The following is a 12,008-nucleotide window of genomic DNA, read 5'->3' on the forward strand; positions in this document are numbered from 1 at the left end:
TATAATTAACACTAACTACAGTGATGGACCTAAGAGTTGGTGAGACCTCAGATGCCACTGTCCCCTGCTTGTGGGGCCATTTCCCTCCAGAAGCAGTACTACGGTGGAGCAGATGCAGACATTGCCCTGTGGCCTAGCACTGCAGACACACTCTGCAGATGAAACACACAGAGGAAGTAATGCCTGGTTGGAAAATGACAGTGATGGTCATTAGCACTCAGACACCATGGTCTTTTGGGGAAAAGTGTTTAATTACTTTCTATAGTCCACTTCTGTAGGGGCAGTGCCTAGGACAGTGGACAGGGTTCCATGGGACACGTGGTGCCTGTGCCCTGTGCTGATAGGGCCTGGGTCGGGACCCAGGTTCTCTGGACACCTGGGCCCAGTTAGCATAGGACATCCATTTGTCTGTAGAAGGTTGGCTTTGTGAAGGTTGGCTGTGTACCTTGGGGTTGGCTTGGTGAACACAGGTACTGTATTGTTTCTTTGTTGTTCCTTGTATTGCTTCTGCAATAGGAATCCTGTGGTGGCAGACATGCCTACTCACTTGGGCTTGGGGTGGTTCTTGGTGCAAATTTTTCTTTGAGGGAGCACACCAATGGTGAACCCCCAACTTTTCCTCTAGAATCGATCCAACAGAGGTCATGAGGTCCTGTGCTTCAGCAACCTGTTGAGCCATGAATAATCTACTCGGGACTGACCCAGGGCTTTGGATCGTGGCTGGTAAGGACTTTACTTTTTGCAGGGAGTTCTCCTGTAATTTGGCTTTGGGGTTGAAAATTGACCTTATAAAGTTTTTTATCCTGTCCCCAAACTTCCCCGTTTCTTCGGAAGAACTGCACTTTTTAGTATTTGACCTGTAGGCTTGGACAGGCATCATCCCTGAAAGACATGAGTCCTGCCTGGGACTTTGACATTGTTTTTTGTCAGTTGGAACAAAGATATGGCTAGGCCATGGTTCCTGTGGTTTAGAAATGTTAGGCATATCCCCTTCTCTTAAGAAAGGGTGCCTGTCCTGGTAGGTTGACTTGCTTGTAGCAGGCACATTCTTGAAGCTGGACTGGGAGGCTTTGGTGGCCAGGATATCTGCAGCAAGGAGAACCTCAGGGCCACAGTCTTTAAAGAATGATTCAGTAGCACAGTCCTGCAGGACAACACCAGGGGACGAGCAGTGAAGTGTGCTCAGGCCTGAGTCTTCTGGATCCTGGGTAGAAGGGGATGGACTTTCACTAGGTTCCAATGATTCTGAATCTCTTAGATAATGATTGTTGCTTTCAGAGTTGACCATTTCCCCAGCTTCCATGATGACTGCCCAGTCACAGGACTGTTCCTCCTCTGCCTTCTTCAGTTCCCTGATATCCCTGCTACTTGGTGACTGGGATGCCACACTGATCTCCCGAACTGACACCCAATTGTAGGTATTACTTAAAATCAGACGCTCCTTCTCCTGTGACTCATGTGCACCCTTCACTAGGCCTGGGTTTGACTCTGGGTTGCCTGTCCAAGATCTAAGAACCCTATCATTGTGCCAGTCTCTGCCCACAAGACTTTGTGAGGTGGACAGAGAAATCATATTGTCTCCCTCAACAGTTGTAGGGGCATCAGAGGGCCCAGAATTGTCTCTAGGTGGAGTCTCTCTCAGGAATCCAAGCTGGGAGGCAGAAGGAGGGTTCTGTGTGGAGGTTGTTTTCACTTTCTCTTCTGGGCCTTTCTGAAAAGGTTCTCCCAGGACACTGGCCTTTTTGACAATGGAGTCGTCTCTAGAGTCCCAGAAGGACAAAGAAGATTCAGAGGGCTGTGGAAAGGGCACAGCTGTAGCCTTGGTCTTGTTGAAAACATGGATAGCCTTGAGGCCTATGAGGGGCAGGCTCCATCTGTGTCTCACCAGACGTCTTGTAAGATGTGTTTCCAGCACCTTCTGAGTGCCAGGATGTAGGAAGGAAGGCCCACCAGAAGTTTTCCTGTAGGTGGTACAATCATTCAAGTTTTCAGGAGGGGCCAATGCATGGTCCATACATACTGCATGACAAATCCCTTCATGCATCTTACTGTCCTGAGCATGCCTCCACTTGCTGCTTGAGTCTTTTGGGGGGGTACCTTCTACCAACTTTGTTCCTGGTTCCACTGAGGAAACACTTCGAGTGTCACTTCTCAGGTGTCTCATGTGGACACTTTCTGTCTCTGTCTCAGAGACAGCTCCGAGAACTTTGCCTTGGTAATCTTCTGGGCTCCTGTACAGATCGTTCAGAGCTCTTCCAAGACCATTTGTCAGATACATGCTTGGGTCCATCCATATTTGGTATATTTCAAGACCCTGTGATGAGACACTCTGTGCATGAAGGCTGCTTTCATCTGCCAGTGCTGAGGAACATGAGGTCCCATGGTTAACTTCTGCCTGACCCATCCCTGGGAGTTTGTCCTGAGACTTTCTCGGATCCAGAGATAGCTGGACCTTGTGGGGACATGGCCGTTGCGTGTCAGTCTTTTTTAAGTTTTGTTCCAGCTGCTGCTGGAGCCCAGGGTTAATGAAATTCCCTGGGAGGTGGACAACAGAACCCTTTCCCTGGGAGGCCCAACTGTTAGAATTGAGTTGATGAAATGCTTCCTGTGACCTCTTAACTATGGGGGGTAAATCACACTTACTCTCTTGGTGCTTCTTCAAAAGGTGGCGCTCTAGATGTTGAGCAGCAGGTGGGATCATAAATTGTACTCTTGAAGCTCTAGGTTGAGAAGCCCCATAATCCCTGGTTGGAGGTGAATGGTGTGGTAGCTCTGGGAGAGAGGATGGGTCACAGCCCTGGGTTTGGATTCCAGCCACTGGTGGAGATTGTGACCTGGATAACTTTGGAGTCAAAGGTTGGGTTTTGACCAAGTGATCAAGCAAAGGCTTTAGAGAAAAGAGCTGTGGATATACATTAGTCTGAAATAATGTTGGAAAGTAAGTAGAGAGTCCATTGAATAAAATGGAGGGGGGCTCTGGTGGGGACCCTGCCATGTTGACAGTAACCACAAGGGACTCACTGTGGAGAAAGGGGAGGCCCCAGAAAAGCTGACTGTATTTCTTGTAAAAGAACTGCTGATGACCTGTAAATTGCTCTGATTTGCAGGTTCTGGTGGTGGCCTGCTGGCTGCTCCAGGACTGCAGCATATTGTCCATATATCCCAGGGCATGGTCACACCTGTCTTTGCCTTTCCCCTTCCAAACTTTTAGTTCAACCCTCTTTTGAATCTCAAATTCCAGCCTCTCCTGGATATCAGGGTTGATGAAAGAGGGCTTCTCAGTGTCTATCTGCATGTATGTGGGGCCTGTCCAGAACGAGGCCTTTTGGAGGCTGAGAAACAGATGGTCTTTTGAGGATTCACCATGTGGTGAGTTGGAGCAGCACCAGGTTTTGGCAGCTACCTGGTACCAGGAAGGGCCTGAGGTAGGCCTACTTGAGAGGTCAAGGCCTGGATTGGTAGAGGTAGGCCTGCTTGACTGTTTAAGGCCTGGGGTGGTTGAATTAGGCCTGCTTGAGTGGTCAAGACTTGGCATATTTGAGGAAGACCTGCTGGAGTGTTCCGGACCTGGGGTGGTTGAGGTAGGCCTGCTTGAGTGGTTAAGGCCTGGGGTAGTTGAGGTAGGCCTGCTTGAGTGGTCAAGGCCTGGAGAGGTATAAGTACCTCTGCTTGAATGGTTAAGGCCTGGAGTGTTTGAGGTAGGCCTACTTAAGTGGTCAATGCCTGGGCTGGTGGAGGTCCCACTGCTTGAGTCGTCAAGGTCTGGAGTGGTAGAAGTCCCCCTGCTTGAGTTGTCTAGGCCTGGGGAGGTTGAGGTAGGCCTGCTTGAGTAGTTAAGGCCTGGAGTAGTTATTGTGGGCCTGCTTGAATGGTTAAGGCCTGGGGTGGTTGAGGTAGGCCTGCTTGAGTGGTCAAGGCCTGGAGTGGTAGAAGTCCCCCTGCTTGAGTTGTCAAGGCCTGGGGAGGTTGAGATAGGCCTGCTTGAGTAGTTAAGGCCTGGAGTAGTAGTTGTGGGCCTACTTGAGTAGTCAAGGCCTGGGGTGGTGGAGGTCCCACTGCTTGAATGGTTAAGGCCTGGAGTATTTGAGGTAGGCCAGGTTGAGAGGTCAAGATCTGGGGTGGTTGAGGTCCCCCTGCTTGAGTGGTCAAGGCCTGGGATGGCTGAGGTAGGCCTGATTGAGTGGTCAAAGTCTGGTGTAGTGGAGGTAGGCCAGCTTGAGTGGTGAAGGCCTGGCTTGGTAGAAGTAGGCTTCCTTGTGTGGTCAAGACCTGGGACAGTGGAGGTAGGCCTGATGGACTGGTCAAGGCCTGGGGTGGTAGAGGTAGGCCTGATTGAGTGGTCAAGGCCTGGGGTGGTAGAGGTAGGCCTGATTGAGTGGTCAAGGTCTGCGGTTGTAGAGGTAGCCCTGATTGAGTGGTCAAAGCCTGGCGTGGTGGAGGTAGGCTTCCTTGAATGGTCAAGTCCTGTGGTGGTTGGGACTGAAGAAGGCAAACCTGGCAGAAGTGTGCCCTGTGAGGTCCCCAGTGTTTTGCAGTCACACCAAGGAGCCTTTGTGCTGGGATCTGGCATGGGTGGAGGACAAGCCACAGGATCAGGAGGATGAGATGGGTGGGAAGATGCCAGTGGTGGTGAATAACGTCTTCCAGGAGTCAAGGTCTCTGGTGGCTGAGAGGCACTCCCAGAAAACTGTGACTCAGTAGAAGCTGAGGAATCCAGCAGGACAGGTGACAAGATTTTAGAATCTTTGAGAGGAGCAGAGGAAACCGCTAGGGACAAACTGGTGGCCACAGACTTCTCTGTGGGCTGACTAGGTGGCTGGTTGGCTTTGGCAGCTTCTGGCTTAGACGCTTCACCCGAGGCATCTTGTCCTAAGAGCTGGCAAAAGCTGATGGTATCGGCAAGCCTCTCTAGCATGCTGTGGAAGACAGGAGATGTGATTGCAGCCAGGAAGCTGCACAAGCTGAGGAGGGAAGGACCCTCGCTCCCCATCCCAGCCACTGTTCCACACTCTGCTTTTTACAGACCTTGTTATCTTAACCTCCAGGCTGTACTCATACCCCACCCATCCAGAGGGACCCTATTCCCATGGTAACCTTGTGTCCTGGTCGGGGCTCATCACATAACAGACAAGAGGAGGGAGGAGCCAGAGAGACCTGGAGATGGCTCACCTGTGCAGAAGGGAAACCAGTACCTTGTCCCCTTTGGGTTTCTTCCTGCTGCCTCTGTAAGCTGGAGATGGAGACTGGGTTATGGTGGGTAAAGGAGGCACCCGGTATCTAACCAGAGATGGAGTGAAATGCCCCTTCAGTGGGAATGAAAAGTTAAACGGGAGCTCAGGCATGGGTGAGCAAGGCCGCATGCCCAAATGCCTTGAGAGCAAGGCACATGTGGAACAGGACTATGCCATGGACCAGGTGTTTGCACTTCTAAAGATCCCCACAGGCTTTGCAATCTCCCTGTTAGGGGAGGGAAGGACCAGTGTTCTGAAAGAGGAAAATGTCTTAGAGAAGATTAACAACCAGTTTGCCTCCAAATCCAGGCAGCATGGCACCACTTCCTGCCACCCCACCCCTCCCCAGGCAGCACCCAGTCCTGGCTGTCCATAGCTTCATTCTGAGCACAGAACCTGGGAAGTGTCTTCAGTTCTAGGTTCCTTCCCAGGGGCCACCTCCTCAGGGCTTCTGCAACACATTTGGTGTTATCGCTTGGGGACCCGTGGTGAAGTCACCTCACCAGGGAAGGAAGTGGCCTACCTTTCACGGTCCTGATTTTCTTCCTGACCTTGCTGTACTCCCTCTTCACCACCTGGCAGAGACAGACAGCATGTGCAGCCCCATTCACTTTTCTATCAAGTGGGCAGGTATGTGTTCTTTTTCTCTTGGAAAACACAAGTGGGGACTGTCTCTGTGAGATCCACCACTGATGTCATTGGTCAGTGTTCTGCTCAGGAACCAGAGGCTCAGCTCTGAACTACCAGCAGCGGCCTCCTGAGGCCAGAGGTGACCCATGTCCTGGAGATCATGGTCCCCTTCATATCAGCTCCACTGAGTCTATCAGCATGTGTGTTAGAGGGAGACATAGGAACCAGTGCTCAGAACCTTTCCTTTCTCAGAGTTCCCTAACCGTCCCAGGGACACCTTCCCTGAGCACCGAGTCACAGGGCTTCCTTCTCTCGGGTATAGGGATGTGAGAGCAGACATCGTGGACTCAGTCCACTCTCCCCTCTGCCCTACCTGCCAGTTCTCAAGAGGATGGGTTCCTGCTCTCAGCTGAGAGTCCCCTGTCAGCCACCTCCCTATTTGATTTTGAAAGTTTAGCCTATAAAAGGGGAGAGAGGGGACTATTTTCCATTGGTTTGAGGCTAAGGCATTCTTACCTTTTGGGTGGTGGTGTTTTCCACTGATGGAGGTGAGGGTGAGTCAAGGTGGAAGAAGACTAATAGGTGGAAGAGTCCCAGCCCACACACAAAGGCAAGGATCATGTCCATTGCCCAAGTAGTGAAGCTGGGGGTCAGCCATGAAGTGTCAATGCTTTCCAGAAGGAACAGAAAATTCTCCATCTCTATAGCACTGTTGCTCTCAGGCAACTGAATACTGAGAGTTCTCTCTGGGAGTTTCAGCTGGGCTTAGGCCTACATCACAGAGCCCCTGTCACCCTGTCACAAAGGGCTCCTGAGTGGGGGAGGGGAGGTAGGAAGGGGTGACAAGACAGTAACTCTCCATTCTCCAGCCTTCACAGGTTCCCATCCTCCACAGCCTTCAGTTTCTATAATCAATTCCACCTGCACACTCTGTCAGAAATAGAGGCTTATCCATGTTCTGTTCCTCCCCTACCTCCACAGAGAGGCTTGTCCATGTTCTTGGACTTTTAAAACCTCCAAGCCACCTCCAGTGACTTACCTCCTCCAAAAGGCCACACCTCCTGATCCCTCCCAAACAGTTCCACCAACTAGACACCAAGCACTCAAATATATGAGCCTCTGGAAGTTTATTTAACCACCCCATTCCACTTTCTGGCCCTCCATAGGCTTGTAGTGATATCAAAGCAAAATTGACTTAGTCAAACATCAAAATTCCCCATAGTCTTATACAGCCTCAACACTATTTCAAAGTCCAAAGTCTCTTCTGAGACTCAAGGCAATCTTTTAATTGTAACCTATTAAAGCAAAACTCAAATTACATGTTTCAACATACAATCTCACAGAATACATATTCCCATTCCAGGAGGGAAGAAAGACGGTGTAGTGAGGAAATACTGGACCAAAACAAGACCAAAACCCAGCAGAGAGGACAGTTCGACCAGCTGGGGACCAAGCATACAAATACATGAGCTTATGGGCCCATCCTCATTCAAACCATCACAACAGTGGAATTTTTTACACTGCGTCTGTATAGCAAGGAGGGAAGAGCTGGTGTCTTCAGAATGTTGAGTCTTCTTACCTGTGGGAACATGAAGCAGTTTCTGTCTCCTTCAGACACAGTGTTGTGCTTCTCCCCATATGGATTTTTAATTGAATACTTAATTTGGGGTAGCAGGATATATGTTATCAATTTATTTATTTCATGTGTTCATAGAAGGAGGAGGCTGCTTTTTATATATTAATATTAAACTTTGTAGCTTTGGTATGGCCACTAATCCCTTTAGGATGTTTTCTTGTGGATCCTGTCAAGAGTTTCTGGCTGGAAAACTTTTTTTTGCAAAAGTGAAAACCACTTTTTTCCCTTGCAAATCTGCACGCTTTTTGTTTTGTTTTAGTATCCCCCGTTCACTGACTGTGGGTTCCGGTGTGATGATGAAGGAGCATTGCCTTTTCATTTTCATGGGAAACTCTTTGTTTCCCACAGTCCCAGGGCTGCTGTCAGTGTTGTCCTTTGTCAAAGGGAGGAATTTGGTTCCATTTCTAAAATGCTGAGTGTCTGTGGCATGAATGGGTTGGTACATTTTCTAATGCATGATCGTGTGGTCTTTCTTGTTTGTTGTGTGTTGCATTTCCATTTCTGTGGCTGTGATAAAATACCTGACAAAAATCAAGTTAGGAGACAAAAGGGTTTATTTGGTTTTATAGTTCTTGATTAAAGATCATCATTGTGGGGAAGTAAAGGCCAGAATTTCAAATAGCTAGTCACATCACATCCCTAGTCAAGAACAGAGGGAAATGGATACATCCATGCTGCCTGCTTGCTTGCTCTAGATTTCTCCTGTCTATAAAGTTCAGGACTCCTTGCCCAGGGAATGATGCCACCACAATAGGGACTTCCCTTCTACCCCTGGGGTGTGTTGGGGGCAGGTGGGGGCAACAGCAATAGGCTATAGGTTTGGGAGTCTCTTGGACAGCCCTGGTCAGTAACTCAAAAGAGGGCTTCTCTGTGGTGATACTTTGTGTGTGCTCTAACAAATAAAGCTTGTCTGAAGATCAGAGTGCAGAACCAGTCCACTGGTTCGCCATAGAGGCCAGGCAGTGGTGGCACCCACCTTTAATCCCAGCATTGGGATCTCATGCCTTTGATCCCAGCACTTGGGAGGTTGAGAAAGGAAGTGATATGGCTGGGTGGAGACAGGATCTCCCCCTTTTGGCTGAGGATTTGGCCAGGTCACAAGTGGTTGTGGCTTGTTCCTTTGTCTCTCTGATCTTTCAGCATTTACCCTGATATCTGACTTTGTGTTTTTATTAAGAACAATTAGGATCCGTGCTACATCTGGCGTCTAACTTCTGGGGCACAAATTCAGGGAAAAGGTGCTTGCCTTTGGCTTTGCAGCCACCAGTACAGGCTGAAGCTACCCACAGCTGGAGTCACAACCCCACTGGCTAGAGTATCCCTTTCTTCCCCAAGCCTTCTGAGGGAGTCTGCGAATTTTTCTGTTGTAAACTCTCTACAGCAAACTCCACAGGCTTTTAAGCTCCAAAAACCGCAGAGTAACCACTTTCATGTGTTCCTTATGCAGATGGCTGGCTCTTTAGCTTCTTATATTCTGTTGGGTTGTTGGCTTTCCCTGAACCCCCTCTTCGAGCTACTGCCAAAGTAGGTAGTGGCCTTGAAACCTGTTCAGGCTTCTACAGTTATAAGGAGCAGCAATCAACATCACACTTCACCTTCATCTGAGTCGTCATCGTCGGCAGCTTTGGTGATACTATTGGGAATTTTTAAAGGGAGGAGTCACAACCCCACTGGCTAGATTATCCTTTTTTCCCCAAGCCTTCTGAGGGCGTCTGGGATTTTTTTCTGTTGTAGCCTCTCTGTAGCAAGCTCCATAGGCTTTTGGGCTCCAAAACCCCCAGGAGTTAGCTACTTTTGCAGGGTCCCCCATGCAGATCACTGTTTCTTATAGGCTGTTGGTAAAGTTTTGGTGAACCATCTCTTCACGTCTGTTTCATTTTATTCAAAATGGGTAGTGGGGACTGGGAATTTAGCTCAAGGTCTTCTGCACGTCTCATAAGGAGTTTTATCTACATCCTCACTGTTGCTGTTTTTGTTAGATGTATTCATTTTTACTTTACATGTATGTGTGAGTCCTGTACGCTTGTTGGTTTGTGCACTAGATGTGTCCAGTGATGGAGGAAGTCTTCAGAATCTCCTAAACTGAGTTCGAGATGGCTGTGGGCTGCCATGTGGGTGCTGGGAACTGAACCCTAGTCCTCTGCAAGAGCAGTCAGTGCTCTGAACTGCGGAGCCATCTCTCCACCATCACCTCCACCACTACCACCTCTACCACCACCACCTCCACCACCACCACTACCACCTCCACTACCACCACCACCACCACCACCACTCCCACCTCCACCACCATCTCCACCTCCACCTCCACCACCACCACCTCCACCTCCACCACCATCACCACCACCACCACCTCCACCACCACCTCCACCACCACCACCTCCAGAACCACCACTACCACCTCCTCCACCACCACCACCACCTCCACCCCCCCCCCCCCCCACCACCCCCACCACCACCTCCACCACCACCTCCACCACCACCACCAACCACCACCACCACCACCTCCACCACCACCTCCACCACCACCACCACCACCACCACCACCACCCCACCTCCACCACCACCACCACCACCACCTCCACCACCACCACCACCACCTCCACCACCACCACCACCTCCACCACCACCACCTCCACCACCACCACCTCCAGAACCACCACTACCACCTCCTCCACCACCACCACCACCACCTCCACCACCACCACCACCACCACCACCTCCACCTCCACCTCCACCACCACCACCACCTCCACCTCCACCTCCACCACCATCACCATCACCACCACCACCACCACCACCACCACCACACCACCACCACCACCTCCACCACCACCTCCACCACCACCACCTCCAGAACCACCACTACCACCTCCTCCTCCACCACCACCACCACCACCACCTCCTCCTCCTCCACCACCACCACCACCACCACCACCACCACCACCACCACCACCCCTATTCACTAAGGTTGGCTTTGGTTGGCTTGTTTGTTGTTGTTGCTTTTTAGACAGAGGCACATATATCCCAGGTTAGCTTCAAATCTTTTGGGTAGCCAAGGATAACCCTGCCTTTGCCTCCTGAATGCTGGAATTACAGGTATGTGTCAGCATGTGCACTCTTATGTGGTGCTGGAGACTGAACCCAGAGCTTCCTGCATGCTAGGGACACACCCACCCACCCAGTGAGGCCCATCTCCAGACCCCAGGTTTGATTTTATTTAGGTTGCTTGTCGTCTTGGGGTTTCTGTTTTAATAGTTATTTGCAGCCAGCTATGGTATGGTGATATATTATGAATCAAATAAACTTGCCTGAGTATCAGAGGACAGAGCCAGCCACTAGATGAGAAATAGAGACCAGGCAGTGGTGGTACACACCTTTAATCCTAGCACTGGGGAGGTAGAGATCCATCTGGATCTCTGAGAGTTCAAAATCACCCTGGACTACATGAGATTGATTCAGTCTAGGAGAGAAACAGAGCCAGGCAGTGGTGGCACACACCTTTGATCCCAGCACTTGGGAGTCACACACCTTTAATCCTAGCACTTGGGAGTCACATACCTTTAATCCCAGCACTTGAGATCTCATACCTTTGCTACCAGTATTTGGGAAGCACACTGCACCATTAATCCCAGCACTAGGAAGGAAGTGAAATGGCTGGGGGAGAAAGGCTTATAAGGCATGAGGAGACAGGAACTTGAGCCTTTCAGCTGAGGACTCAGCAGCTTTCAGTCAGTGGATTCCTGGAGATAGGATCTTGCCTTCCATTGGGCCTGAGGATTCCGTAGTGGTGAGAAGTTTCTCTAGTGGCTTGTTCCTTGGTCTCTCTGATCTTTCAGCATTTACCCCAATATCTGGCTCTGGGTTCTTTATTATAAGACCATTAAGGATTCCTGCAATACTGTGGTAGCATGTACCTATAGTCCCTGCACTTGAGAGACGAGGCAGGCAGATCTCTGTGAGTCTGAGGCCAGCCTGGACTTGATAGTGAGTGCCAGGACAGCCAGAGGCACATAGTGAGACAGCCTCCCAAAGGGGGAGAAAAAGAATTCTTCCTAAGTTCTCAGTTCCAGGTCAGTTGAGATAACGATGGAATCTTTTCCACAATCATCCCCCAGAAGAGGACCCGGGCTTCAGGTAGAGGACCTGGAGTCCCGCCCGCCTGCAGTCACACATGCCAGCGTCATGTTTTCTGTGGCCCCTGTAGTTTGGAGTCATTTCCCCTGTGCTGCGTGACGTCTCCCAGGGGGCTGTGAACACACCTGGGAAGCCACAACGGGTTACTTCTGACAGGCCAAAGGATGCTCCACCCAAGCCTAGCTTACAGAACCAGTGGGGTTCTTGGGGTTCATTACAGGCACTTGGGTGATTCAATGGCACCCGCATCTCTGAAAGCCCAGAACAGGTGACAGCAGGTAAAAAGCGAACCCTGGAATCCTGGGTATTCTTTGCTGGCAGCTCCACTGAAGAGCCTGCTCCAGCACTGGCAAGGGTGAAGGCTGACTTTAGGGAGG

At 50.3% G+C, this 12,008-nt stretch overlaps 1 protein-coding gene across 1 annotated transcript; it reads right to left on the minus strand.

Annotated features, from left to right (window-relative positions):
- Positions 1 to 230: 230 nt before the first annotated feature.
- On the minus strand, positions 231 to 6,642 carry LOC119088000 (spermatogenesis-associated protein 31E1-like). The gene is made up of 2 exons (XM_037205722.1): positions 5,755 to 6,642; positions 231 to 5,230 (listed from the first exon to the last, which is right to left on the minus strand). The coding sequence occupies exon 2, from the start codon at positions 4,988 to 4,990 to the stop codon at positions 260 to 262; it is 4,731 nt and encodes a 1,576-aa protein (XP_037061617.1). The 5' UTR covers positions 4,991 to 5,230; positions 5,755 to 6,642; the 3' UTR covers positions 231 to 259.
- Positions 6,643 to 12,008: the final 5,366 nt, after the last annotated feature.

Source organism: Peromyscus leucopus, chromosome 5 (genome assembly GCF_004664715.2).
Source record: "Peromyscus leucopus breed LL Stock chromosome 5, UCI_PerLeu_2.1, whole genome shotgun sequence".
Taxonomy (NCBI): domain Eukaryota; kingdom Metazoa; phylum Chordata; class Mammalia; order Rodentia; family Cricetidae; genus Peromyscus; species Peromyscus leucopus.